The following is a 24,099-nucleotide window of genomic DNA, read 5'->3' as shown; positions in this document are numbered from 1 at the left end:
TGCCCTCTGGTGGACAACATTGGTACTACATGATGCACACACTGAAAACAGCACATTTAAGGGGCAAAAGGGGGATTTATTCTAGCAGCAGTTACAACAAAACCAGAACAATAAGAAGAAAACAAATAATGCAGGATGAAAATATTAGGAGGTAAACACAATTACAGAACTTATAATGGTTTCTGGTATTTCTTAAACCAGATTTTTTTGGACATATTTTGGGAATAAATTGGAACGAAAAGATTGGGAATTGCTCCTTGAGATCGCTTCAACCAGCAGCAATGAAACCTCGGAGGTCAATGCCCCCGATCAAAGTCCATCCACTAAAAGTTCTTGTTTTTTCCACTGACTCAGACTGTTATGCAAGTGTCTAACAATATTACAGAAAGTCAAAGTTTCGTCAAAGAAAAGGCCTTTTTAAAACCAGAAACAGCCGTAACATCGTTATCTTCAAAGCCACCAGACTCCATTGACAAAAACTGTAATTTTACCTCACAGAACACAGGAGTTGTTGGTCCGCCACTGCCTTGATCAGGTAGTTTGTTTATGTTGTTGTGTGACTTAGGTGTTTTCAATGGTTCCGATCCAACACGTGTCACACAAAAAACCCACTGATCGAGGCAGCGGTAGACAGGTAACTCCTGTGTTCTGTGAGGTAAAATTACAGTTTTTGTTAATGGAGTCTGGTGGATCCCTACAGAGATAAACCTTTTTGTTGTTGCTTTTAAAAGTTCGTACATCTCCCTCTTCAAAGCCACCAGACTCCATTGATAAAAACAGCAATTTTACCTCACAGGAGAAGAGAGTTTCTGGTCTTCGCTAGTTTGTCTGTTTTGTTTTGCTATTTCTTGGACCAGTTTCTCTCTCTGATCCTTTCAGACATTTCAAATAAGAATCTGAGCCACCTGCAACAACAAGCACATTAAGCAAGCGCTGTTGCTCAAAGGTGTTGCAGTAATTACAGCCTGTTTCACAGCTGCGGGCTGAAGCGTAATTCCCAAAGTTTTAGTATCTTTTAGTCATTTAAACCCCAAAAGTTGAAGGTCTAAATACTGGAATGCCCCTCTAATGGTTACTGAATTGTATTATATCATCAGGTATTTTTTGTCAGCAGATGACTTTAATATCACAACACCTGAATAAGAGGCGGTCATACAGAATGGATACAATATTCTGATGTGTTAGAATTAAATTTAATCATGATGATAGTTTGAATTATTATTTACTGACCTTCTTCACGTTGATGTAACAGCCTAAATGTTGACAGATTTAATCATATCATGTCCCCGTCCCTTCCTTTCTTCCTTATGTAACACAAACTCATCACAAAAATCTGTTTGCATAGCCTGTCCGAACCAAAGACCAAACTCTGACTGAAAACCAGCAGAGATTAATCAGCGTGAAAAGTTTCACTGATAACATTCACACGGATGAGTCACCTCTGTCCACGAGGAACTGTAAACATGTCCTTCACACTACTTGCATAATAAACACGTCAACAGGCTGGAGCAGCCTTTTTGGTGTTAGCAGCTCTGAATCATCTGTCGGAGGTGAAACCAACACGAAACATACGAGAAGAACCTTTTTAAAATATCTAATGCAGACAGGTTGAATGACCAGTATGAAGCTGTTAAACAATAATGAATCCAACCAGCAGTGATGAACCTATGCTTGGTCACATGATCTGGATAAGACTGATTTATGGATGTAGACCTGACACAGTCCAACTCTAACATTCACTAAGTATGAAATCTGCTGTCAGACTTTGATGGAGTTTGTCAGACTTTGTTCAAACAGAATGATGCATCCCAAAAGCTTTTATGCTGAGCTAATTCTTTTGGGTTGCACGCAGGTTACTGTGGCTACTGCTGCACGATAACAGCACATGGCACATGCATGACAATGTTTGGTATGTGCTTAATGCATACTGTATAATTTACTGTAGGGGCCCAAGCGGATTCTTGTACGGGACGTGTTCTGATTTCCATTTGTTGTACGCTTGTAGTCCAAGTAGTATTGACCAATCACGTATCAGCAGGCTGCGGTGTCTGCAGGATAAACAGTCTGAGCAAAAGCAGGCGGAACGTAATCCACCGCAACAACATCCCGGCTCCCATCGGCGCGATCGGAGAACGATTTAGCTTCTTAATAATCTCTATAAACAGACTCTGCATGCTAACAGCTAACAATCTGCTCTAGATCTAAAATTCAAATTGAGACAAATTCCCTTGATGCTGTGCCCCGAAAGCCGTTTAGCGTTTAGATTTCCCGACTTCATTGAATGCATCAGAATTGATGGCTCCGCCCTCTGTTCAACATTGTTAGGAATAGTCAGGGAGTTGGCTAACTCTGTGTTTACAGTTTGTTGCACATGGATGTAGAAGAGGCAGACTAAAGGAAAAGCTTAGTTTCATTCCTTAGTTTCGAAGCACAAAGCAAACAGGACATCTTGACGATACTTGGTTTGAACGTGGGCTTTGAACGCTTAACGTACAAGTACTGTAACAGAATCTGGAGAAGATAAAAGCATTAATATTATTATTATTTAAATTGCGCCAAATAAGACTAAGAATAGTACATGGTAAATATCAGATAATGGAATAAACACACATGTAACATGTCAGAGAGGCTCATAGACTGTCTTTAAGAAGTGGACGTAGCTGCTGGGTCTGGAAAGTGACGCCTTTCTAATGCCAAGCAAGAAGAAACAGTAATGGTAATGAATATATAGAAGTCTATGAGAAAATGCTCCTACTTCTCTCACGATTTATTCCCTCAGTAAACATTTTCCTAACGAGTTTATGGTCTTTTTCAACACAGCATGATGTTCATTTAGTCAATGATGCTCCCATTTAGAGTCACACAGAAAGCAGGGGAGGGTTTAAGGCGGGGCTACCTGTGATTGACAGGTCGCTACAATGGCAACCTGAGGGATAGAAACATACCACTGCATGTCCAACTTCACCATCCAAATATGGTAACTTCTGAGGCTTACAGAGGAATACTTGAGGCTTCAAACGGTACCCTCCAAACAAACTAGTGACATCATGGTGGCTACGTCCACTTCTTATATACAGTCTATAGTCAAACTCTAATATTTGCTTATCAGGGCTGGTTGTACTTCTGTTTCCATAATCTAAACCTTATTAGCCTTATGTGTATAAGAGGGATTTGATGCCCAATAAAAGTCTGAAAAAAGTTGATGCTTTTGGCTCCCACAGACGACTTTGTGTCTAATCAGGCATCTCCTCTCGCTCTATACGGAAAGAGTAAGGAAGTAAAGCTTCAGTGTTTTATGTGTTTTTGTAACGGTGCATTAAAGGAAACAGTAAGGCTGAAAATCTAAGTCTGACAAGCTCCATCACAGTGTGACAAACTCCCTGTAAGGTAAGACAACCGATTCCCAATAAGTTTTCATCTGAGGTCAAGTTAAAGCCAAGTATGACACATGTAGAAGGCGTTCATTGGGCCTGACTGACTGACAGAGCTGCTGTTCATTCATCCTTATCAGGTTTGTAGATGGACAGGGTCCGGGCTGAGGGGTCGGTGGCGTTGATCCAGCGGGGCATCCAGTAATGTGGTATCCACTCGGCCCGGCCGGGGAAGTGCTTCTCAAACACCTGTCTGTAATAGTACGCCTCTTTGGTGCGAGGAGGGTTGTGAGGGAACGTCTTATGAGCCTTCTCCATCTGGTCATCGTTCACCTGAGAGAAGACAGGAAGCAGGTCAGACACTGTGAGAGCAGAGACTGTAGAAAAAAGATGGACGACATCACAGCTCCCTAAAAGGGGAGCCAAACCCGCTCTATCGCCCCCTGCTGACTGGCTGCAGTATAGGTCATAAAGCCCGCCTCCTCCATGTTAACAGATGGGACATGAGTCAAACTATAAAATCAAAATACACATCAAATACATTTTTCTCTAACATGGTTTCTGTCATTATAGTTAGTTCTTATCCTGCTGATTTATGTCCAAGTGTTCATTTTTCTGACAAGTTTACTTGAAATTAGTTATTTGATGCTGTAAAAAGGGGGCGTGGCCTCATGATTGACAGCTCTGTTGACAAATCCGGCTCCTGCAGTGTTCTGTTCCCAAGTACTAGAGTAGAGGAGGAACGGCGAGAGGAGACGTAACTAACACTAACACTACAGTCATTGAACTTTCCATCAGCGTGAATATCTGCTTCAGACCGACACAAGAAGCTGTTCTGCTGCAGACTGAGCCCACCTGAGGCTCCAACACGCCAAGGACACCTGAGGGCTCCAACACAACAAGGCCACAAGGTCAATGTGTGCTTTGGGTGGAGGAAGGACGGGACGTCTACTGTGCGGCTCCACCAGCCGATAACACAGTTTCATGTTTAAAAATCAGTATTCCTCTGATGCTTTGTGATGGACACATACCATAGACTCGAGGTGGTCCTGCAGGCAGGTGTACCACGACTTCTTCAAAGACATGATACCGTCACTGAAGGCCTCTTTACGCCTCCACAGGATCTCATCAGGGATCAGGTTGAGACCTTTGAAGGCGTCTCTCAGTAGATGCTTCTCCACTTCATTCTGCGTTCACAGGAACACACATCACTACTATTACAAAGCAAAGATCACGGACAGGTGTACACATGCAGGTTTGTGTGCTCAGACATCAGCTGACCTTAGGAGTTCTCATGTCCTCCGGCAAAGAGAGGTAGTACGCTGTCAATCTGTGGTCCAGGAAAGGCACTCTCAGCTCCAGACTGAAAGATAAACAGGGACATCTTCTTTAGGAATGTTGATAATTAACCATTTAACCGATAACGGACATAACTTATTTTGGCCGATTATTACTGTAAGTATGAAAAATAATAATGAGTTATGAAGGACTACAAACTTTGCCTTCCATGTTACACCTCGGTGTTTGTGTGCCATTTACAGTCAGCATTAACCTTATCCTGGCAATATTTCTGAGGTGGTAGAAGCATAAGTCATCTCCCCTCACATACCTGTCCTGAGCAGAATCTCTGCATATGCTCAAACACAATGCATTGATTTGTGCGACGTCTCATGTTTAACACGGACCTTTTTATGGCGCTATTTTAAAAGATTTTATATGCATCTGGTTGCTGTTGATGCCGTTTAGAAGCATGTTGGTTTTGGATCGTTTTTATACACCGTCATTTACGACAAGCCTCGTCCACACGCGACTCACCTGCTGCTGTGAAAATGGGACCGCAGGTTAAAAATTTAAAACCGAATCCTGGTATTTGGGCGATACCGAATCGCGGCATTTAAATCGTCATCAGATGACGCTGATGGGAGCCGGGATGTCATTACGGCAGAGAGGGACAACTGAAGGGAATCAAGGTGAGCACATTAAAGTCCTTTTGAACTAAAATAAGGTGGAGAATAAAGCACAATTAAAAAGGTGATATGATACATAACCTTTCATACATTTGGACTTGTTTTGTTTGTACTATAATACTAAAATACACCCTGTCGCTTAACAGTTGATGATTGGTTAACGAGGGTCAGCTAGCGGTTAGAAATAAGTCTTAATTAGCATCTCTAGTTGTGACAAATAATCCGAGGTTATTATGGGGTACTTTAGTTTTTAATTCGTATACTTTACTAAATGAAAAAACAGTTTTTATGTTCTTCATTACTGAAGATATTGCGGCTCGTTCTCGTTCCATGTATAATTTATTATGAATATTAGTGCTGATGCCTTTCCCTCTCATGAAGTATTAACTTTTAGTGGTTAATTAAAAACCTCTCAGGCCTTTCATCACGCTTAAAATTAACATCCCCAAATGCTTCTGCAAACTATTAACTAGCCCTCATTTCAGTCCATTAGCATTTTAATTTAATTACCTCAATTACCTCCAAAAAACAGAAAGAGCAATTGGTTTTCTGGCATACTCTACTTTAAAGACGAGGTATGAAGGCAGGACACAATATGCTCATGAATGAAGCAGGAGGTGGAGAGGGATTTGTTCTGTGGAGGGTGATTGTGGTTTCAGGGTATCCAGGGGGAATGTGTGAGCGCTCACAGATGACCGTCTGCTCTGAATACTGAAACGCTGATCAAAGCCATTTTAGACCGTGTTGGCAGTGACAGTGAAATGTAGCTCAGCTGGATCAGTCCGGACGTCTGATGTTCTTTCTCATGCTGCATTACTCATTTCTTTCATCTCTGCAAGTTTTAAAAGTAAAGGAAATATATTGATGTAAAATACACCCGTTACCTAAGAGAAAATAGGGGTGAAAAATAAACTTAATAATAACAAATAAATAATTAAAAAGACCTCAAGCTACCGTAAAACTTCTAATAAACAGCAAGTCCCTTTTACACGCTGGGTGTGGCTGCAATGTTTGGAACAAAAAAATGCTTAACTTCAACTTCTGCCTGAGAAAGACGGTAAAGCAGATATGCAAATTGATGGGAGGAAGAAGGTTGTATATGCGTGTGAATTCACAGCATGCAAGCACGAGATATCAAAGTCCAGCATGATGATCAGATTAAAGGCTAAAGAAACATCCACCACAGTGAGCGACAGGAGGGACAGGGAGGACTTCACTGCTTGTGCTGCTTTTTAGACGAAAATAACAATGACAAAGTTTTTCTCCGTCTCTAAATCATTTTTTTTAAGATTATTTTTTGGACATTTGTGGCCTAAGAACAGCTGAAAAGAGAGGGCAAAAATTGGGAGAAGAGAGTGGGGGTGGCACGCAGCAAAGGGTCGAGGGAGGCGAACCTGCGGCTGCTGCGTCGAGGACTGTGGCCGCTGTATATGGGACGCTTGCTCTACAGACTGAGCTAAACCAGCGCCCCAGTAAGATTTTTACACTATACCATATGTAAACAACACACAAATCATACACTGATGTGTTTCACAGAGCCACATGTCTGAGCAGCACTCGTAAGTGATTATTTTAACCAGGGTCTGTCTCTCTCTTTCCTTCAGTGCAGCAGTTTGTCCGAGTTAAGTTATTCGTACACTTTAACATTCTTACTGGTTTAAATCAACAAGTTTATAATTGTTCTAACTTTGCTGTGAACGAGTTTTGTAGGAAAATAATTAAAGGCCTGTCTCGTAAAGACGCCCGTCCCTAACACAAGAGTTCAGAGCCTGATGCACATTAAAGCCCGGGCTATTAATTAAAGTTTGACTGAAGCTCCTTTTCATTTATTAAGGCAAGAAAAAGGGGAAACAAGCTTCTTTTATAGAGAAGTGCCGTTTAATTTCCTCTGATATTCTGCTGGACAACGCACAGAGATCTTAACGTGCTGTTTTGTTTTCTTTGACACATCGCAGTGTTATTCTGCCTATGGAGCGTAAAGGTGTTACCCGTGTGCAGCAGTGGTGCGATCAGCTCGGAGGACATCGAACAGGTAGAGCTCCTTCATCAGGCGAACGCTGTCCTCTGCAGCCGCTTTGGGGTTTGGAGCCTGAAGGAGGAACACAGCTCCGTCAGCACCTACATTTAATTTAACATGCACCCCTTTTGCATTCACCTGCTGAATTTAACATGTTGATAGCATGTTTGTATCAGCACGCTCTGCACTTTCACCTTTAAAGGTCACACTGTACCTGTATCTGTAACATCTGCAACATTTCAGTTTTACCTTGAACAGGACACAAGTCTGATCTGGATGTTACAGTTTTTCTTGATTGCTTTGACCTGCTTAAAGAAACTGGGATCCACTCGGTTTTCATCATCACTGTCTCAGCAGAGCACAGGACACCTCTTGCAAATGTGTTAACCCTTTCTCATTGGATTGACACATTTTCCCTTTTGCAGAACAGTTAACACGGATGTCATTCAAGCAGTCCAAACTCCATTGTTTTAGCGATGGTAACCAAACAGAAACCATCTGTTCCTAACTATTAGAAACTACCTACATCAGTATGAAATCAGTGAAGCACCTGTTTGACACTCCTTCACACAAATCTTCAATTAGCAATCAGTCTGCAGGCCTTCAAAGGTGCAGCGTCTGTGTTGTTCTTTGCCAACATGGATGGAAGAGGTCTAAGGCAGATGAGACGAGTATCAATAGTGGCTATTTCTTATGCTCTACAGTAATAGATTTTTATACTTTACTGTAATAGATTTTAATTTTATTTTCTTAATTTCTTATCTTCTAATAGATTTTATTTTGGTTTACATGTATTTTGTGTAATATTTACAGTATTTCAGTTTTCAGCCACAGTTTGAAAAAAAGAATCAATAAAATGTGCATCAAAGCATTTCTGATTCTGGATCCAATTCTTTGCAAGAAGGCAAATTTGACAACAAATGTCACTGGCATGACAGCTACGTACAGTAATAGGCTACAATGACAAGCAGCGAGTGCTGTGTTTTGTGTTTTGTTGTCCACTGTGTAATGGTTGATTGGAAGAGCTCATACACTTGTTTGCAAGTTGCGTTGTTTGAAGGCAAAATTAGCTTTTGTTGCATATTTGAAATGTTTTGGCACGGTTAGAGCCTTTTGCAAACAAAATGTGTCATTTCGACATGAGTGCCACTGTTTCGGCCTGTGTGTTAACTGTTTTGAAAATGTGGAGTTTGAGTTGACTGCTGCATCAAAGCAATCAAGAAAAACTGTAATGTAAAGCGGCACAAAAAACATGTCACAGCAATAAAATAATAATAAAAAATATAACATACAATATAATTTAAAAAAACTTAAAATACTTTCAAAGATCCAGTTCTAAGTTGTTTATTTGAGATATTTCTCAGATATGTCTACATAAAGTATTTCTTTCCCTGCAGTGAGGCCGGAGCACATCAGAGCGGCCTGCGAGCTGAGCCTTCTTTTAGGTTGCTTTGAAGGTGAGGATTCCTTCAGTGTCAGTCATTCAAAAGTTTCTTTTAAACTGAAGAGGTCTCATCCGATCCAAAACAAACAAACTCCTTATTTTAATGTTTTACTGGTTTTAATCACAGAGGCTAATAATCGGTGCTTTTCTCTTCGGCGGTGCTTTCGGGAGATGCAAGCCAAGCTGTCGCTTACCAAGCTCACCAGCTGTGTGTGATCCAGTTAAATGATATCATTAAAAACGATTGCACAGGGCTTGAAAGACTAACAAAGTAGTCCCTCCCTGAAAATGATGTTTGAGTCATACTGACCTCGTATCAGCAGTATTAATGTCTATATCTGTACATACAAGTATGTTAACGCTTTTCAAAGTAAAAGCCCAATCTGGCATTTCTGTGGAGAGACTCTCCTCGTTTAAACACAAAGCTTTTATTCTGAAGTGTCTACTCTCTCTGCTTACAATATATGGTTCTGATAAGCCCAACCCTGAAACTTTATAACAGACACCTGAAACCATCCTTTGATATGACAAACAGTCAGGTAATTTGGTTATCTGCAGTTGAGCTTCACTTTTTTTCACTATAAAGTAAATCTAAATAACACTTACAAAAGGCATGAAAAAATCAATCTATTTTCATGGCCTTTTTGTATAAGGGTTAAAGTCGTGTAGAAAGACGCAGGCTGCAGCAGTTCAGCATTGCAGACATCATTCTCTGTGATGTGTTAAAGGTCACTAAGTCAGCGTCTGTTCAGTGACTCTGCTTTCCTGCATGCCTGAAGCCTCCTCACTTTGAGTGTATGGTCACATGGCTCCACATATCGTTACTTACTCTGTGTTTTTATCTTACTAGTTTGTTTACTCGCTGCTGCTGTACTGGTGAACTATTGTCCCATATGGTCTAGCGGTTAGGATTCCTGGTTTTCACCCAGGCGGCCTGGGTTCGACTCCCGGTATGGGAACTGCTGTTTTCCCCGAATTTCCCCCCTGGGGATCAATAAAGGATCATCCTATCTTACAGGCGCGGTCTCTAAACTTTTACTGTAGTTTCCTTGTGGAACCCCAAAAAGAAATCAAATTTACAACATAATTTGCCTCAGACAGCCCTGTGTCTGAATTCAGCTGGATCAGGGGTCGCCAGTCTTTTTTTATCTGAGAGCTACTTTGTAAAAATGAAAGTGACCAAGAGCTACTTGCATGACATCACTGTAACTGCTGGTGGCGCCCCGTGTGGATCCTTCTGTCCACTGAAACGTTGTTACCACAGATGAGGCACACTGTAGTATGTATTCTGCTTTTTCTTGGCGTGGCCACCTTCACTGTCCATCATAAATGTGGCTAAACAGGCTAACAGCACCGAACTGCTCACTTAAGCTCAACTAGCGTACAGCATGACTGACCTGAGCTGTCGATGGAGGTCGCTGCAGCATTGCTGTGATTGGTTCGGTTCAGATATTGACAAACTTGCCAGGAGCATCACCGTTTATTTATTGACAGCTGATTGGCCTATCCTATTATTTTGTATTGGAGGGGGCGGGACATCGGTGTGTTTGATCGAACTGAAGTGGGAAGAGGCTTTCAAGGTGCATTTATTGCCGTCAGATTTTCGTCTCTGAACCTCTTGGCGAGCTACTAAAATCCAGGCCGCGAGCTACCTGTCGGAGACCCCTGAGCTAGACCATAGTGTTTCTTCTTCTGCTGCTGGACTCATAAAATGTTTGCCTTTCACACACCAACAAAAAAACCCCCCATTACTCAAACCTGTATGTGTAGTAGTATAAGTAGTAGTAGTATGTCTTTGATTTCTGGAGGACTTGCCTTGTGGAAGTAAATGTATCCCTGAGTCAGCTCATCGGCTCCCTCTCCAGAGAAGATCACCACACTGTCCGACTTCTCCCTGATGTACTTTGACACCAGGTACATCCCTGCAGTGAAACACACAGAGAGAAGAACTAAATAAAGGTGTCCAAAGAATTATTATATTAAAATTACTTTGAAAGACATAAAAAAGCATATCCTTATACATCACTGTCAATCGTTTTTATGAGGATGCAGTGATGGGTTATGGCGCAGTAAATGTCCAACGTTGCCTTCACTGACCTCTGAGCATTAAACTAACTCCACTGGATTCCAGTGATTCAAAGCAGCCAGTCAGGAGGAAAGGAATGCAACGATGCAGCAGACACATTTTCAACACGTCAGTGAGCAGAAAATTTAGGCGTTCAAACTTTCACTGATGGACAGAAAATCCATCAGTTCATTTCTTAGATTTTGTCTTCCAGGCATGCCACACGCTAACTCACCGACAGAGGCACGTATGGTGGTTGTGTCATATGTTTCAAGGTGGAAGATGACTTCCTCCACGGCTTCGATGCCTTTCTCAGCAGTGAAAGACACCTCGTGGTGTTCACTGCTGATGTGAGCTGCAACCTGACAAACACAAACAAACTCACCATAAGAACAAATCACAAAAATCACGATCTTTAATGTCGCTGCCAGGTGAAACGTACTCCAAAGAACTGACCTTGCGAGCAGCAATGATGTCTGGACTGCCTTCCGACCCGATTGAAAACGTCTGAATAGGATACTGCAGCTTCTCCTCTTTGGCCAGCTTCACCAGAGTAGCAGCAACCAGGCTGGAGTCCAGACCACCTGAGGGAGGATCATCAACACAAACTACATCAATCCAAACCTGTTTCTTTAACAATGTTTTCAAATAAATAACTAAATTCTGGCTAATCGGACGACAACATGACAAAATAACTGGGCTCCACGAGGGAACATGTGCAGTTAGCTCTTTAATTATCAGTCAGTTGTCCGTAGGGCGCTAACACCAGCGTTTGTAACTGTGAGAAGTCTCTCAAGGCGACAGAGTAAAATCTGGACGACCTTTCAAATGGAGTTAAATGTATGAAAGTTTCACATCACAATTTTCACCATTGGCCACTAGCGAAAGAAAGGGACAAAAGGGAGATTGTTAACCCAAAGCTGCCGCAAGCTTCAGAGAGAGAAGAGAGGTGTCGGTTGCACGACAAAGCAAAGAAGGTAATTGACACGGCCACACCTCTCTAAGAATTGCATGAAGGTGCTGAATCAAACCACTGCCTAACGGTCTACTGCCAGAACTAACCCTAACGCTGAACAAACAAAGAAAAGATGGATGACTACAGATACAACTTCAAAAATAAGTGAAAATCCAAAGAAAAAGAAACAAATTCGACACTCAGATGAAGCAAACAGTCCAAACAGGAAAGCGACCGTCAGACAGGAAAATCAGGAGTTATAACCAGGACAAAGAGAGCCAACCGTGGATGTCTGGTTAAATTGGGAAGTGTCCTCCCTTAATCCCCTTATAACGCCATTATGGGGCGCCCAAGAGAGCGAAACTGAAATCTTTGAGATTGTCAGTTTTAAATAAAGTGATTTGCTATGTTTGTACATCCATTTGTTACTGATTAAATTATTTATTTACGGATATTGCGAGCTAGAAAGAAACAGGCCAATCAGATTAAAGTGACATGCATCGCGTCATAACAGTGATGCCGGTCCAAAGTGAAGAAGGAGAGCTGGGCTGCAACTACCCGGGCCCGACGCATAATGTGTCACTGAGGATGGAGATCCTTCCAGCACTTATTAAAAACAAGAAGACTGCCCCATTTTGGGGGTCGAGGACATTGATTGAAAGAGGCAGTGAGAATTGTTTTAATTAGTATCGTATGGAAGTTGGAAAAATCTGGTATAATGATAACCCTACTTAAGTGATGACCTTTGAGTGAATAGAGGGACTTTGAGAAGCCAAAATGGACTTACCTCTTTATTCTAAGAGGGCTGTATCAACAAGAATCTGGCTATATGATGCATGTTACTGTACAAGGGTTACAATTCAATACATTTAAAAAAAACCTCGGATTTTAGAAAAACTGTGATAGTGTAGAGAACACTTTATGCAATTAATCTGAGTAACTGTTAATATTTACACGCAATCAGAATGGTGAAATCTGTATTTGTGGACTTTAAATTTGCCCTTATCAGTAAAAAAAAACATTTTTGCATGTGAACTATTAATCCAAAGTAGATCGTCTTTCTCAGAACAAATACAGTATCACAGAAAAAAGCTTAAATGTATCTATATTTTTCATACATCCCTAACTTTTATACTTACACTATACTAAAAACAAAAAAAAACAGTCAGAGTTGACGGTTAAAATAAATCTAAATTTTACTGCATCAACTTACTGTCTGGATAGCAGCAAAGCTTGCAAGATTGCTAACTGCCATTCAGAGAGCCTGCAAGCTACTGGGCTTTGGTGACTGACTAGCACCAGCATGTTGCAGGTTAATTGGTATGTTGTACATTAGCTCACCTGGCGCACTAGTTGCTTCGACATGCAACTGTGGTTAGAAAGGCAGCAACGGGTGGGCTGTTGTGGTTGGGGAGCGCTCACATGTTTACTGGATCTAAATATTGGAGTTTGTGGTTTAGAACTACTAAGTTAATCACCTGGAGGTCCCTGCCCACCTGTATCCATATTACTAATCGGCCCTTCAGACACTCAACCAGCCCTTTCACCTACTCTTCGCGGTCGGTTGCCAAGTACCTCATGTGCCTGCATTCATTTAAGAACCTGTTCCTGAGCATGCTTGTCTACCTGCACAAAAACCTGCCTGCCTGCCTATTTGGCTGTCAGGCTTAAAGCAGTTTGTGAATTAAAACTTAATGAGGTGAAGAAGAGAGAACTAGTGTGGAGTGTGGAAGTAAGAAATAACCATCTAGAAAGAGGGTCAGTCTACATGTGATGTGCTTCTCACAGAAATCATTGATATATGAGATTAATTGAAATCAATTAACTACAAAGCCTGTAATTAATGAGATTCATTTTTTTAATCACCTGACAGCAATAGTTTTGATGTGAGGTGCACATGCGCGCATAGCTGGGTAGCACAACAAACCCTCTACCCTGCTGCTGAAACAAATCCTAGAGGAAACGCTGCTTTCCCATGCGCCATTGTTGTGTTGACAGTTGCCATGAGAACGCAGACATGCGGACCCCGGCAGGTGTCAATCAGCACGGGATCTGCCACGCCTACACAGTCCTGAGAAATAGTCTGAACAGCCAAATGAGCCGTTTTCAAGAAGATTTTCTCGTGGTTCTGAACGTTTATTTTCACTCAGATTTTTGTGGATGCTTCATGACACACTCAGCTCTGATATCATTTATGCATCTTTGTTTTTCAGGCCGAGTTTCCAGGGCCTTTAAGATAGGCTTAGGTAAGGACTGTGTTTAGGTAGTCAGGGATCGGTGTGTTCAGTTTTTTCTCTTTTCTTCCTCTTTGAATTTGTGCAGCAAGACGAGGCTTGGAGTTTGGCGTGGTTAAACCATTTAATTATTGGCGAGGATGCAGAGTTAAATATTGATTTTTGATTTGAGCTGCTGTGTTGGAGTATGGCTGACGTGGCTGATTTTGTTAAAGCTCCATCAGAGGAGTTCTTGGACAGGTGCACTAAAGAGCAGTTGTTGAAAATCAATGAGCATTATGAAATTGAAGTGGAGGTGGAGGAACGGATGACAAGCATCAGATGAGATGACACATTTTTAAATAAAAATAGAAAATACCAAGTCTTTGACCCGGGTCATGACAGCACACTTCCCAATTTAACCAGACGTCCACAGTTGGCTCCCTTTATCACGGTTATAACTCTTGATTTTCCTCGCTGGCGGTCGCTTTCCTTTTCAGACTGTTTGCTTCATCTGAGCATCGAGTTTGTTTCTTTTTCTTTGGATTTTCACTTATTTTTCAAGTTGTATCTGTAGTCATCCATCTTTTCTTTGTTTGTTCGGCCATAGTGGATTACTGTTTACTCTCAACATTTACAGAAAAGGGAAAAGCAGCTGCTTAGCTCTGCTAACCCTCAGACATTGATTGAAATGAAAATCTTCGAGATTATTACTTTAAAAAGGATAGCTAGTCAAAAATATCTACCTATATGCCAATAATCCAAACAGTCCAATCCTGCTTCTCGCGACAGGTACAGGATGGAGTGAAATCAGGGATGCACGATATTGGATTTTTTGCCGATATCCGATATGCCGATATTTTCCAACCCTTTTTGCCGATTGCAATACCGATGTATTAGGCACATGTTTTTTTCCACCTAATTGCAGAGAACATCAAGTCTCCCCTGTAGTGGAATTGTCGTGTCAACCAATAGGAAGCCAGACCCTACTGTATCATCCATTTTACTCTCAAACAGGACTTCAATTTTCAAAATAAGCCTTAAAAAATAAGACTTAAAAATAGCAATGGAGAACAAAAGCACACGAGGAAAATGTTTACTGAGGTAATAAATTAATGGAGATGTAGTGTCTGTTTCTGGTAGGCTTCCATGTAATAAAGCTTCGGGGATGATGTTAAAGATGGCAGATTTAAGGCACTTAGGCATTTGGTTTAATAAATTAAGCCAATGAATAATCCACTGCTTACATAAAGTCTTTGTCTGAAGACAGAGATTTTCTGAGGCCAAGTGGCAGGCGGGGTTTATTACCACAATCCAAAACCCAAGTCTCCGTTCCTTCCCCAGCCATCCCACTCCGCAAAACCCATTAATTTCCATTCTGTCTCCTGTTCCAGTCACTAATTCTCTAATCCAGCCACTCTTCCTACCTGAAATAACCCCTTTACCTGCATAATCATCCTCACTTTCATTGTTTTAATTTCCATCAACTCTGTACTAATTGCTCAAAGCTTTCAAATACCTCATGCCAGAACTTGTACCTGGCCATTCCTGTCTCCTGCTTGGAACTGTAACCAAACCTGCCTGCCTAGAAGACTCCAGTGTACCCTTATTTCTCACAGCTCAAGACCATAACACAGCTTCAGACATGAAACAACTTGTTTTATACCAGTTACTGAATGTGAGGCTTAGATAAGACATAAGAGATCTTGTCTTATGTTATCTGAAGAGATGCAGACAGAATTAACACAGCATTAAAAAGTGGTGATGGCTGGGAAGTGTATTGTATTGAGTGGCTAAGAGTTTGTATTGAGTTGTAGCTTGCAAAGACCATTTGTTGGTGTAGGGGCAGAGCAGTATATCACTGTATCATCGGCATAAAAGTGGAGATTTGTGTTGAGAGACTTTTGATATCAAATGAATAGTAATGGTCCCGGGATGGATCCCTGTGGCACGCTATTGGAGCTAGAAGTGATACTTTCTGCCTGCGTGCAATAAGACCTGCAGGGTTACATATGTTTTGCATCAATAGACTGTTTTCTTGATAGTCCACACTGATCAGTCTTTGCCTCAGAATTTCCTTTTAAAGCCTTTTAAAGATCAATGAAAAGGGCTTCAAAATGTTGCTTGATGTCAGTAAGATAATCTACTTCTTTTAAGATGTTTCTGTGCTTAGTTGTTTTCTTAAAACCTGATTTAATTTAATAAAAATATTCTGATAGATAAAAGCTTTGTAAGTTTGAATCTAAGGTAAATACACTAGAAGTGCATGTTTTGATTGACTTACTGTATGTGAGAAACTTTTCACCTGAGACAATAATATTTTCATGGGGAGGGTTTTCATTACATGTTTTATGAATACCTATGAGGCTTGTCACAATACCAGAATTTCAAACTTCAATACAATACTAAAAAAAAACAATACTCGATACCTGTTTGGAAACCACGGCAACAAAAATAGTGCACACAGTGCTGGTACAGAAAAGGTCAGTAAACACAGACCAGCTCATTTGACAGACTGTTAATAGTAATGAAAGGCTTAATGAGCAGGATTTCTCATATTCAAATATTCCCTCTTAATCATTACTGATCATCCAGGAGAAGTGTGAGCTGGTGTCTGTGTCTGCAGAGGATCTGCCCTTCAGCTGTGTTTCTATTCTTCTTATTATTCTGCTGTGTTTGAGACATCTCTGGACGTCCATTGCTCAGCCAACAGTCTGCAGGTGGGGCCTACATGATAACATGACTGTCTCTCTGCTCTGCTATCTGTCTGTCTGCACGTTTGCATCTTTATGAGACGTGAAAGGGACTTCACAAAACATCTTCATGTGTCGTTCTGTGAATGAGAACAGTTCGCTGTGTCGTTGCTGTATCAGAGCTCCAGGTGTGACGGAGGGCGGAGCAGACAGACACACAGTCGACTTCGGCCTATAAAAACTAAACCCTGAATCTTCCTGCGAGGTTGTGCGGAGTTGTCGGCGTGTTAGTTTGTTGTTTAACCGCTGTGAAACAATGAAAAAAATAATGTCCCATTTCTCCGTTTCACTGCTTTATTTACATAAACAGCGCTCTCTTCACTTCCTGTCTATGTCGCTCGACCACAGCTGCTCTCTCTCTCTCTCTCGCTCACTGCAGCTTTGGAGCTTTGGTTTAAAATCTGACTGTAGATCTGTTGTTTTTTTAAAGCGTCGGTACCTTTTGGTGCTATCGAACATAAATAATTAGATTGTATCGTTTTAAAACACCTGGTATCTAAAATTTTGACAACCCTTATTACTACATCTTTCTATGAAATGTTTAACATAGCAGACACGGTTACGGATCATAGAAAATAGAAAACTGCAGATTACCTGACAGAAGACAACCTATTCTCCTGTGAGACATGAGTCTTTTCCGCACGGCGTTCTCAAACAGCATTCTGATGTTGCTTTTCACCTTTTCCTCATCAAAACCTGCGGGGACATCAGATGTGATATAAGAAATACAAAATGCTAATTACTAAATAAAGGCTTGTAAACAATGAACAGTTTCTTACTTGTAGCCAGTCTCTCCACAGTGTCATACACTGCATGAGCCGGCTCCTTTGTGCAGCAATGAAACTGCTCCATCTGGACAGACTGAACTTTGCCATTCTGCTTCAAATCAAAGGCCTCAAAGTGCCCGGGGAGGAAGGGGTCGATGTTGGCAGGGGTGGCCATCGCATGAGTAATGTCTGTAAGGCCTATAAACAGAATTACAACAAGTTAAGTAGGGATTAGAAACAATAAAACATTTATCACACGAGCATAAAAGATCCAGATTGAGTGAGGGGTAATAACACATGCAGTTACCCTTAGCTTCTGAGCAGACTGCGAGGAATCCGTCGTCTGTGAGGAGTTTGAACAAAGGCCGGACTCCGTACGTATCTCTTCCCAGAAAGACTTTTCTGTTGGCTGTGTCCAGCAGAATAAAAGCAAAGACACCGTCCAGGAGAGAGGCCATCTTCTGGATGCCAAAGCGGTCGTACAGATGGAGCAGAACCTCACCGTCCACTTTGGTCTGGTAATCAAACTCAAACTGCTTCTTCAGCTGGGAGAAAATTGAAGACATAGAATATCATATTTAGCTTCCCTGAAGTCTTCTAATGAAAGTTTGTACATCTCTATCACTGAAAAAAATCACAGAATTAAAAAAAAATACCATTACCACTATTTTGGAGAGGGGTGTTAAAAAGATTGATACATGTCAGAATCGTAATTCTTAATTTCTGCAATTCTGAAGCAGCCAGTTTGTGCACAGAAAACCTGCTGCATGCACTGTCTGCCGTGCACCTTTTCCGGCTTCACAAAGTTCCAGCAAGGAGTGTGGCGGTCCTGGCTAGTCAGTCATGCTGCTAACGTTAGCTAGCTCTCGGCGTCGGCAGTGTACGAGGGAAGCTTTGACTAACGGCCACAGAATAGCTCTCACCTGCGATGCGTGGACCTCTCGAGCCACCCAGTCGCTCACTACATCACGGACGGCTGGCAGCTCAAGTTTCGTTTACAAGCTGAAAATCGATGTCTCAAAGAGCTGTCGAGCAGTACTGTGTGATTGTTTTGAAAAACATACAAAATAGGAGTATTGAAGAGTTATTTGTACCAGTAGTACTAAGCAATGTTTTATTTTTGCTAGTTAAGCAAACATAAATCTTCTTTTGTCTTAGTTTGCCTCTGTGTATTTACATTATTGTCTCAAATATAAAAGCTGCATAATCTTTAACACATTTTACTTTGCTTTAATGTCATATAATAATGAACCACCGCGGCTTTCTTTCACACAGCAGACTGGAGTAAATCGGGAATCGGTTTAAACAAGAATCCATTTTGAATTTGGATTTGAATTGTGACCTTAAGAATCGAAAGCGAATTGATTCATGAGATACTGAAAGATTCACACCCCTATTATTTTGGAATGAGTTTCGCTCTGAAGCAATTCCTTAAATCCGGTGGTAATTCACGTCTATTTGCACATTTGCATTGACTTTGTGTGTAATTGCATTGCATCATACAATATCGTTTCTCTTTTGGTCTGAAGAATCCACTGCCGTTTGACCCAGGTTTGCCCAAACTCCGTGAGATTTGAAGCAGATGTTTGCAGCTCAGGTTTTATCTGCAAGGCTATTCAAGGAGAGGTCACATAACATTCAGTCTAAATACAGGCTGGAAAGCCCTATAAGACTGAAAACTAAGGCTGCAACTAAAGCCTATTCTCATTACTAATCAATCTATCAATTATTTTCACGATTAATCGACTAAAAATTCAGTTTCCCAGTGCCAAACTGATGTCTTTAAATGGCCTCTTTTGTACAGCCAACAGTCAAAGACAGAAAGACTCTTTGATTACAGAAGTAAAGAAAAACAAAAGAAGCAAATTCCTCACTTTTAAAAAGCTGGAACCAGCAAACGTTTGCTTGTTTACTTTTTACGCTTTTCGCAAAAACAGAGCAAACTGGACAAGCTGGAAGGAACAAGTAATTGAATGATGTTGGTCTTAAATCATGAAAAATCTACTGACGCCAGCACGTAGGCACAAAAAAACTTGCTGAGATATAAGTGGTTAATTTAAACCCCAAGAAGCTCTCTCTTCTTACCGTTTGATGGTTGTAAATCTCTCCGTTGTAGCAGAGCCACAAGTAGGGAAACTTCTTGATGCGTAGGGGCTGCATGCCATACAGCTGGTCCACAATGGCCAGCCGGTGGAAGCCGAAGCAGCAGTTGGTGAAGCCGTTGACGTTTTCAAAGCGGAAGGCATCGGGGCCCCTGTGAGCGATCTTCATGGCACTTGTGCACTGAACTGACAGGCACTCATCGCTGCCAAACAAAGCCCAGATCCCGCACATTTTACCACTGAGGGAGATGTAAGGAAAAAGAGTACACATGTTGATTAGAATGCAGTTTATAAGTATACAAAGAAAACTATTGGTTTGCGTTAAAACTGATTAAATATCAAAGGGTTATTCCAGCATTTTCAAACCTTGGCCCTGGTTCATGTGTCTTTGCGTCTAAATAACTAACAGGTGCAAATAAATTTGGCTTTACTCCAGAGCTGCTTCAGCTGGCAGCCACTAAAAGGTCCATAATGACCGCAATAAAAGCCCAGCAGACAAATGCCCAAGATCAACTTGTTTGTGTTTTGTTTTGCCCTTGAAAAGTTTCAAATTGTACTTCAAAGTTTCTGACACCATTACAGAGCAGACACCTTAACATAAAGACCTTTTGGTTGGGGCAAGATCCTTTTTAAAAAACAGAAACAGCTGTTTCTGACTAGATTTTGTTCCCTCCAGATTCCATTGACAAAATAAGTAATTTTACCTTTCAGCAAACGAGTGAAGCTGTTCTGCTACATTGATGGGTTTGTTTGAGTTATTGCTTGACTTAATAGATTAGATCCAACAGAATGTTTGTGTTATACCTACCAACACAAAATAAACAGATAAAGGTAGCTGATGAAAAGCAACTCCCATGTTGTGCAAGGGACAACATTCCTTTTTTGACAATGGAGTTTGGTGGCTTTGAACAGAGCTATGTATCGCATTGCAGCCTTTTTTTGGTCTGCCAGATGAATCAATCTACTTAAGTTACTCAAAACGTTTTGTACTAGTAACTTAGACCTTAGGTTCACCTGTTCAACAGTTGGTAAGTTAATGAGGCTCCATTACACATGATGTATACAAAGAACAACTCTACTCTCCAGAGGCACCCTGTCCCTTCTGACAGTTTAATGGAGGATTTGTTTCCCAGCACCACAATGACTCTTTACAAGCCCTGAAGCTATGCTCAGCCCCTTTGGCGTCTGAGGAAGAAAAGGGGCCCCAAGTAATGCAGTAACACGGGGTTACTTCACCGTCACATAAGCCAACCTGGGAAAACTCTCATGTTCAACTGGCGCCAAACTCATAAGAAATTCCCACTATCAGTGAACGCAGCATCGAACTTGGCGTGACACGCAAAATTGCACAGATAATGCGTCTTTGAATTGTGCATAAACACGGAAGTAACATGGTGGATAAACTGTAAATAATAACTGATTCTTGAGCTTCTGAACACTTCTTTCTTCTTTCGTTCATAGAAAAAAATCAAACATGTCTATCCTTTTCCTTTAAATAATCATTTACCAAGTTCAACTTCGCTATTGATATTCATTTAATAAATAAACACTTGAGTATTCGTTTTACTATGACAGAGAAATGCTAAAGGTGAGACAACACCTAAAAATGTAGACCGCTCACATGCGTGGTTACACCGGCTTTCCATGTGCAGTCCTTTTATTAAGCTAGCGTAGCTGCTCTAAGTGTCAAATAGACTCCGAACCCCATTTAAAATTTTACCAATGAAGTAGTTTTCCATCTGTTGGCAAAATTTAAAAAGCAAACAAGTTTATTACACAGGTCACATTACTTGTTGCCTGATGTTGTTCTATTTGGCACAGGTCAAGCTGTACATATTTTTTTATAAAATATGAAACTGGATCATCCCACCATCTTCTTCCAGCTCATCGTGTTCCACGCCGGGATGGGTGACGGTTAACGTTAACGTTGGCCATGTGAGTTCAATATATTGCTAAGATTTCTCTGAAAGAGATGCTGCATAGTGGCTCCTGCACACGCCGAATTGGCAAAAACACCACACTCATTTAAATAGCAAGCTATCCATGTGTATATATACTTTAAAATGATAAACAATTTTAGGTAAATCCAAAATCGAGGAGTTTCTGAAGCAGCATTCGCTTTAAAACTCACTATGAAAGTCAGTACTTCTTTCCAGGCAACGACAAAGTAAACAGAAGAACAGCACAGAGATTTAGTCAAAGCTTCGTAACTTACCCGGTTCTGCAATAGGTTCCTGTAATAATTATGTATGAGACAGTTATAGCCTTACTCAGCGTCCGCACTGATGCAACTGCTCTGATAGCCGGCCGTTAGCTTTCACAATTACTATGTGACCGGAAATCTGTGTTAGCGTCTTCAAAATAAGAGCTAGGAGCTTTGTGCTCTTGAGCGAAAAGCAACATTTACGAAGCTAAAAGTAACATTAATTATTATATTAATGGTATATAATAGCAAAAGTAATAGTGAAAAGAATAAGGAATAAAAAGAAATGCCATTATACAATGGCAAATAACATTAAGCGTGTAAAATATCTACAAAATTACATAGGGAAAATATGATTATACTATTAGAGCACAAGCTTAATAAATGTATATTTTGAAATATATGCATTAGCAAAAAATAAATGTGATCATAAATGAAAAGGCATATAATTATTCGTTTTTCTGTCTTAATATTTTCACCTTTATTATGTTTGGTTGTTTTTTTTCTCTTTATATTTCCACTTTTTCCCCCTTATTTTTTACAATGTATTGGCACTCCCATAAGTGTAAATAAACAGTTGTAAGGAGTTTGTCTTATGGACATCGTTTTCTTGTATTTCGTCTAGCTAGCCACACTTTTAATTTGTATTCCAAAAAGCTTGAAAACGTCTTATTTTGAAGGGCACATCCACAGATTATGAGTTAAACTTTGCAAACTTGATGGTGGCAGTGCAACCTTACTTCCGCCTGTCACGATGGGTGCTGTTGCATCACCTGCAAAAAGATCATCGCTTCATGTACAGACAAAATATATTTGATGTAGACGAAGCTGCTATATTAACCTTAAACTTGTGCCTTTTGACCCATGTGACCGGAAATTATTATTTTATTCAATTAAGTTTAATTGTCTTATGTCATCCAATTATTTAATAATAACAGAGGAAGAAAATATGCTTGAGAGAAAAACGATTTAGATCAGACACACATCTACATTCAGATACATGTATAAATTCAACTAATAAATGCAAGTTCACACATTATTCCCACTTTGTCCTACATGTTGAGACTTTATTTCAAGTCTATGGCTGACCTCATTAGTTGCTACTTTGAGTTTAACAGATGGGACAAACTCTAAAATCCAAATACATGTCAAATACCATTTTTCTCAAACATGGTTTCTGTCATTATAGTTCTTATCATGCTGATTTATGTCCAAGTGTTCATTTTTCTGACGTTTACTTTTAATTAGGCTAGTTATTTAATGCTATAAAAAGGGGCTGAACCTCATGATTGACAGCTGTGGACAAACACGGCTCCTGCAGCGCTCTGTTCCCAAGTCATGACTGTATATAAAGATGGATGGCCGTCTCCATCTCCTCTCACTGTACAGTAAAGCTAAAAACCCCTGTAGCAGGTGCTGCCATATTGCTCATTTGTATCCAGAGTGTGTGCAGTAGAGCTCGGCTGGTGGAGCCACTATTGACGTCCCGCCCCTTCCTCTCCCCAAAACACACCTTTACCTTGTGGACTTGCCGTGTTGGAGCCCTCAGGTGGGCGCAGTCTGCAGCAGAACAGCTTCTTGTGTCGGTCTGAAGCAGATATTCAGGCTTATGGAAAGTTCAATGACTGTAGTGTTAGTGTTAGTTACGTCTCCTCTCGCCGCTCCTCCGGAACAACAGAGCTGTCAATCATGAGGTCACACCCCCTTTTCATAGCATCAAATAACTAATTAAAAGTAAACTTGTCAGAAAAATGAACACTTGGACATAAATCAGCATAAGAACTAACTGTATTTTGACCCATGTCCCATCTGTTAACATGGCGGAGGCAGGCTTTATGACCTATACTGCAGCCAGTCAGCAGGGGGCGATAGAGAGGGTTTAGCTTTGCTTTCAGGGAGCTGCCATGTCGTCCATCTTATTATACAATCTATGGTGGCATTAATATTTACTCAGCTGGTTTTAACTGCCTTCAATTACTTATGCAGGGCACTGTTAGCGGAGTGATACAGACACATACCTGCCACTTCATCTGCTGCACTACATTTAAGCAGGTTTTTTCCTGTATGATCTCAGGTGGCCAATCTTTGACCCAACACCAGCACTAAAGTGGAACACCAGAAGGAGTATAGTTCATTTAACTAAGAGAATAGGCAGGTATGGTTCAGAGTATAAGATTTGGTTTAGATTATAAATATTGGTCTAAATAACTAACAAAAAGATTAAGCCTGTTTTCTTACATTT

At 40.8% G+C, this 24,099-nt stretch overlaps 1 protein-coding gene and 1 non-coding gene across 2 annotated transcripts; one reads left to right on the top strand and one right to left on the bottom strand.

Annotated features, from left to right (window-relative positions):
• Window positions 1–55: 55 nt before the first annotated feature.
• On the bottom strand, window positions 56–21,940 carry asns (asparagine synthetase). Its single transcript, XM_069681098.1, has 12 exons — window positions 21,870–21,940; window positions 19,638–19,893; window positions 17,860–18,097; window positions 17,565–17,750; window positions 17,380–17,481; window positions 11,321–11,448; window positions 11,100–11,226; window positions 10,615–10,721; window positions 7,327–7,427; window positions 4,653–4,734; window positions 4,403–4,558; window positions 56–3,704 (listed from the first exon to the last, which is right to left on the bottom strand). The coding sequence occupies exons 2-12, from the start codon at window positions 19,884–19,886 to the stop codon at window positions 3,495–3,497; spliced, it is 1,686 nt and encodes a 561-aa protein (XP_069537199.1). The 5' UTR covers window positions 19,887–19,893; window positions 21,870–21,940; the 3' UTR covers window positions 56–3,494.
• On the top strand, window positions 9,687–9,758 carry trnae-uuc (transfer RNA glutamic acid (anticodon UUC)). Its single transcript has one exon. It is a non-coding gene; the product is annotated as a tRNA-Glu (tRNA).
• Window positions 21,941–24,099: the final 2,159 nt, after the last annotated feature.

Source organism: Semicossyphus pulcher, unplaced genomic scaffold, assembly GCF_022749685.1.
Source record: "Semicossyphus pulcher isolate SPU_LCO1_2020_fin unplaced genomic scaffold, fSemPul1.0.p SCAF_5, whole genome shotgun sequence".
NCBI lineage: Eukaryota > Metazoa > Chordata > Actinopteri > Labriformes > Labridae > Semicossyphus > Semicossyphus pulcher.
Note: the sequence above shows the minus strand (reverse complement) of the source record. Positions and strands in the feature narration are given on the sequence as shown.